Here is a 5,136-nt window from a genome sequence, read left to right on the forward strand (position 1 = left end):
ACGAATTTTTCGACCTATATTAAATTCATATTTTACCAAAATTTATAAATAAAATCATTGTTTTAAGTTTTTTAAAAAATTTTAATTTTTGGTTTTTGTTAAAAAAGTTTTTTCTTTTTTTCTAAATAAAAATTTTACTCAAAATTTATTCCTTACATGGAAACGAATTAATTGATCTATATAAAGTATATATTTTATCTAAATTTATCAAATAAATCGTTTTTTTTTCTTTTTTTTTGCCGCTAGGTGGCAGCTACTAAACACGTGTTCACATGTGTCTCGGTTGATTTTGTTTAAATAAAACGGTTTAAGTTTGGTCTGTTCTTTTGCAACCTTATAGTTTTAAACATTATTTTGTGCTGGTTTTTAGTGAAAGTTTTTTATTATCTGCACCATTTGCCTTAACTTGGCTCACTGATTTGAATTTTTTCTAACCTAACATTGGACTGATATACTTATGTGAAGTTTTTTGTTTATGTAACTTAAATTGGAACTGCTTTCGCTCAATTTACTTTTTATTTTTATTTGAATGATTATTCGTGTGCAAAAATGGCCTCTAGTGTTGAAAATTGTGCAAAATGTGGTAAAGATATTACACGTGCTATTCCTACTTTGTGTAGGAAGTGTAATCTTCCTTATCATCCCAGCTGTGCATTACAGCTGTCTACTTTGCCTGATGGGTCGTTCACCAAATGTTGTAAACCTAGGTCATTGTCTCCTTCAAATAATTCTCAATCTTCACAAACCTCTGTTAACTTGGATAGTATTTTGAGAGCTATTAAGGTTTTATCAACAACAGTTTCTGATAATTTTGCCAATATGACTGAAAACATGTCAGATATCAACAAAAAACTCGATGACACACTGTGTAGGTTAAGTAATATGGAAAGCAGAGTTGTTGATTTGACAGAGCGTCTTAATATTGTCGAAGAGAGACTTGATAAATCTGAGGCAAATGGTTCTACAAATATTGATTCTAATTCAGTAACTAATGTCTGTATAAATGAACTTGTTGATCGAAATGAAAGAAAGAACAATCTTGTTTTATTTAATCTTCCAGAATTTGACACTTTGTCAAATAATAGTTGTTCTTTGAAATCTGTGGTTACGACTAAATTAAAAAAATTCATTCAAACAGATGATCTTGAAAATATACGCACATTTAGAATTGGTTCTAATGCGCAGGTTTCTCGTAAGCCTCGCCCTGTTAAGATTGTATGTGAGACGGAAGAGAAGGCACAAGTAATTCTAAAAAAATTTGTAAGTGTCAAAAGAGACTCAACACGTTCAAGGGAGTTAGAAGATCTTTGGATGTCGAATGACAGGACGGTTATGCAGAGGGAGGAGATTAAGAGAGTGAGGGAGGAACTATAGACCCGTCGATTAGACGGAGAAATGAATGTGTCAATGGTCTACCGGCGTGGAATCCCTACCATAATTAAAATCCCCCCTAGAAATCGCACATCCACTCTTACAGTCCAAATAGATGCGTGTAAGGAGAATCTGTAGTGATTTCCCCACTTGGTGCCCAAGGTAGTGTCCGTTCCTAGAGAAACTTATTTTATTTCTATCTATAAAAGTGATTTAAGGAAATACATACAGAACTAAATGTAGACATTGTGATTTAGAGAAAATCAGTATTATTGAACAATAACAACAACAAAAAAAAAACAAAATCTACAAACGTTGTTTTTAAATTTTAAATAATTAAAATGTTGTAAATTAAATTAAATGTTTTCTGTGAGGAAGCATAATGTTCGTGAAATGAACATCAAGTTCTTTTATAGAGAAGAATACACTACTTGTTTTTACTATTTTCATTGTTTTTTTAGGGAGAAAACTAAAAAATTTAAAAAGAAAGAATGGCAGGTCAGAAGGAGAAAGAGGTTATGAAAGAGATGGAAAAAGAGGAAGAGGATATGAAAGAGGAGGACAAAGGGGAAGAGGATATGAAAGAGAAGGACAAAGAAGAAGAGGATATGAAAGAGAAGGACAAAGGGGAAGAGGATATGAAAGAGGAGGACAAAGGGGAAGAGGATATGAAAGAGAAGGACAAAGAAGAAGAGGATATGAAAGAGAAGGACAAAGGGGAAGAGGATATGAAAGAGAAGGACAAAGGGGAAGAGGATGTGATAGAGAAGGACAAAGGGGAAGAGGGTTTGCATATGGATACGGACAAGGAAGAGATGGACAAAGGGGAAGAGGATTTAATTATGGAAGAGAAGTTAGACAAAGGGGGGGAGGAAATTTGTATGGAAGAAAAGATGGACAGAGAAGAAGAGGATTTGAATATGGGTATGGAAGAGGGAGAGGGTTTGGATATAGAAGAGAAGATGGACAAATAGGGAGAGGAGGTGGAAGTAGCACAGGTCGTGAAATTATAAATTATATTACTTGCCAAAACGTCTTTTACTAATAAAATACTTTTCATACAAGATATACTATGAATTGTCATATTATTTCCTCGTAATTCTTTCCTTATAATTATTTCCTCAAATATCAATAATTCGATGCATTTTATAAAAGTTCTATATAAAGATATCCGCTTGAATAAGGACTACTTTGTCGATTTTATTTTAAAAAATAATCGCAACTCTTTAAAATCGTTCAGAATGTGCGAATGTTTTGTCACCTTTAAACATACACACACGATCATTTTGTCAAATTACTTTTGAATCTTGAGGTCTAGTTGAATCGAAATATGTCAAAAAATCGGAATTAAAATTTCCCATTAATATATATTTTTTTAATAAAAAAAATAATTAAAAATTTAATCTTGATTATTTAGGACACCCTATACATATATGTCTGTTCCAAGATTAGAGGCATACGCCGGCACGCGTCACTTTGTACAGATGGTTTGTATGCTTCTATAAACGGTCCTACCAAGGGTCTACGACTTTTTAGCACGTGTCATAAATTCTGACCTGCACAATAAGACAGGTGTTTGGTTCATAATGCAGGATTCTAGAAAAGTCAATGACCCCTATTCTAAATTCTATACTGTAAATTTCTTATAATGAACGTCAGAATTATGATAATAAACTCCATGTAAAAATTGTTAATGTTAATAACTTGTTTAGTAATAAATTACGAAATTATTAACAACAACAATAATAATAATAACAATAAAAAAATTTATTATAAAGAAATTTTTTTATGAGTTTCTTTCGATTTATTTATATAAAAAATAATTACTCAGCAATAATTTACTTATGATTATCAATTCACTTTTTACCATATGTAATTACTTTTTTTCTTTTAACAACTATAACAAATTTTAATAATAATTAATTATTTACTTGGCATCAATTTTTTTGTGTTTCACGTGTAATAATATAAATTTTGGAAGAAAAGTTACATTATTAGGTAATTTTTAAATATGTTAATGTCAAATAAAAATTAACAATTACTTAGCACTTCTCCTATTAAAACAAGATTCTCAATTAAATTTTTTATTTATTTTTCAAACTATTACAAATTGAGGCTTTGCAATAAAATGGTTTATTTTAAATAAAAGCATTTTTTAAAATTTACGTTTTTCATATCAGAAATATTTCGAATTAGTTACTAAATATTTATCTTGTTGAATTATAAATTACATGTTTTTAAGAAACCTCTTGTATTCATATTCAATACTAATACAAAATTGCATTTGAAATAATAACAAAGGTGTAATTTTAAAATAAAAAATCTAAAGCAATATTTCGAAAATAAGAATGTAGGTAAAGTAGATCACCTTTTTAAAAAAAACTATTATTCTAAACACCAGGGGGTAATTTTTTTACTATAGTGTAGCAATCAGTTCGATCGAAAAAAGTTATTAGAGATCTATTTATTGCAATATTATTGAAAATGGAAAATCAAAAAAATAAACAATCTACTTCAGAGGTGCATTTTTACCCCTCGACCAAACGGAAGTCTAGAAGACAAGTAATGAAAAAAATTGCGTAAGTAGTTTATAATGTTTATAAAAAAACGTTATGAGAGGTTAGAGAACGGAATCTGTTATTCATTATATTTACTTCTTTAAGACTTATATATTTCATATAAAAATAATCAGAAAGACAAAATTGCCAAAAACATAATTTTTTTTGGGGTTTTTTTCATTTTTATTTTTCATTAGTTTTAGTAAAGATTTTGGTAGCTGATTTTAATGTTGACCATGCTGTGACTGTTTAACATGTCCTGCATGAAACAAAGATTTCATATTTTGAAAAATATTAACATTTTAAAAATAATAAAAGTGATAATATTTTTTCAAATTTTTAATCATAAAATATAAAATATGAAAAAATTGATAAAAATACACTATTGGGTTTAATTTTGCAAACGCTTGTTTTTTTATCTGCGCAAAAAATCGTTTATTTTCTAAAATATATTAAATAAATATTTTTCTCTTCAAAACATTAAAACTTACTACAATTATGTAAACCAAGTATTGTATTCTTTTCTATAAAAGAACTTGATGTTCATTTCACGAACATTATGCTTCCTCACAAAAAAGATTTAATTTAATTTACAACATTTAAATTTATTTATTTACTCTAGTATTTAACACAAATAAAATAAAATTATTTACATATTCAACTTCAGCAAGTAAATTAATTACTTAAAATTTTATATCAACGTTTGAAGATTTTGCTGACATAAAAAATAACGATTAATTTTATAAATTTAGATAAAATGTATACTTTATATAGATCAATCAATTCGTTTCTATGTAAGCAATGAAATTTTTATTAAAACTTTTATTAAGAAAAAAATAAAAAATTTAAATTTTTTTAAAAAACTAAAAACAATGATTTCATCTGTAAATTTTGGTAAAATATAAACTAAATATAGGTCAAAAAATTCGTCTTAACGCAAAGAATACGTTTTTTGAGGAAATAAAGTAAAATTTTGACAAAAAAATGCTTTTTTGTAAAAAAAAAAAAATTCTTAACATTAAGCTTGGTAACTATACTTAATTTAACTAATAATATGGAAAAATAAGCATAAAAAACAAAAAGTACACTTCTTCACAAGTCACAAATATTAACAGATTGACTATATCAGACGCACGGACGTTGAAGACTTGGCGGGAGGTAAAATCGTGCGATTGGACGGTAAAAACGGGAAAGGGAATTCTGGCTT

General features: G+C 28.0%; 1 protein-coding gene across 1 annotated transcript; it reads left to right on the forward strand.

The window, feature by feature from the left end:
• The first annotated feature begins 1,862 nt into the window (after positions 1–1,862).
• LOC127289536 (high mobility group nucleosome-binding domain-containing protein 5-like) lies at positions 1,863–2,345 on the forward strand. Its single transcript, XM_051317520.1, has one exon. It carries the CDS (start codon positions 1,863–1,865, stop codon positions 2,343–2,345), a length of 483 nt encoding a protein of 160 aa, XP_051173477.1.
• The last annotated feature ends 2,791 nt before the right edge of the window (positions 2,346–5,136 follow it).

This window comes from Leptopilina boulardi, unplaced genomic scaffold, assembly GCF_019393585.1.
Source record: "Leptopilina boulardi isolate dan_hultmark-lab unplaced genomic scaffold, ZJU_Lbou_2.1 LbouV2_44, whole genome shotgun sequence".
In the NCBI taxonomy this organism is placed as follows: domain Eukaryota; kingdom Metazoa; phylum Arthropoda; class Insecta; order Hymenoptera; family Figitidae; genus Leptopilina; species Leptopilina boulardi.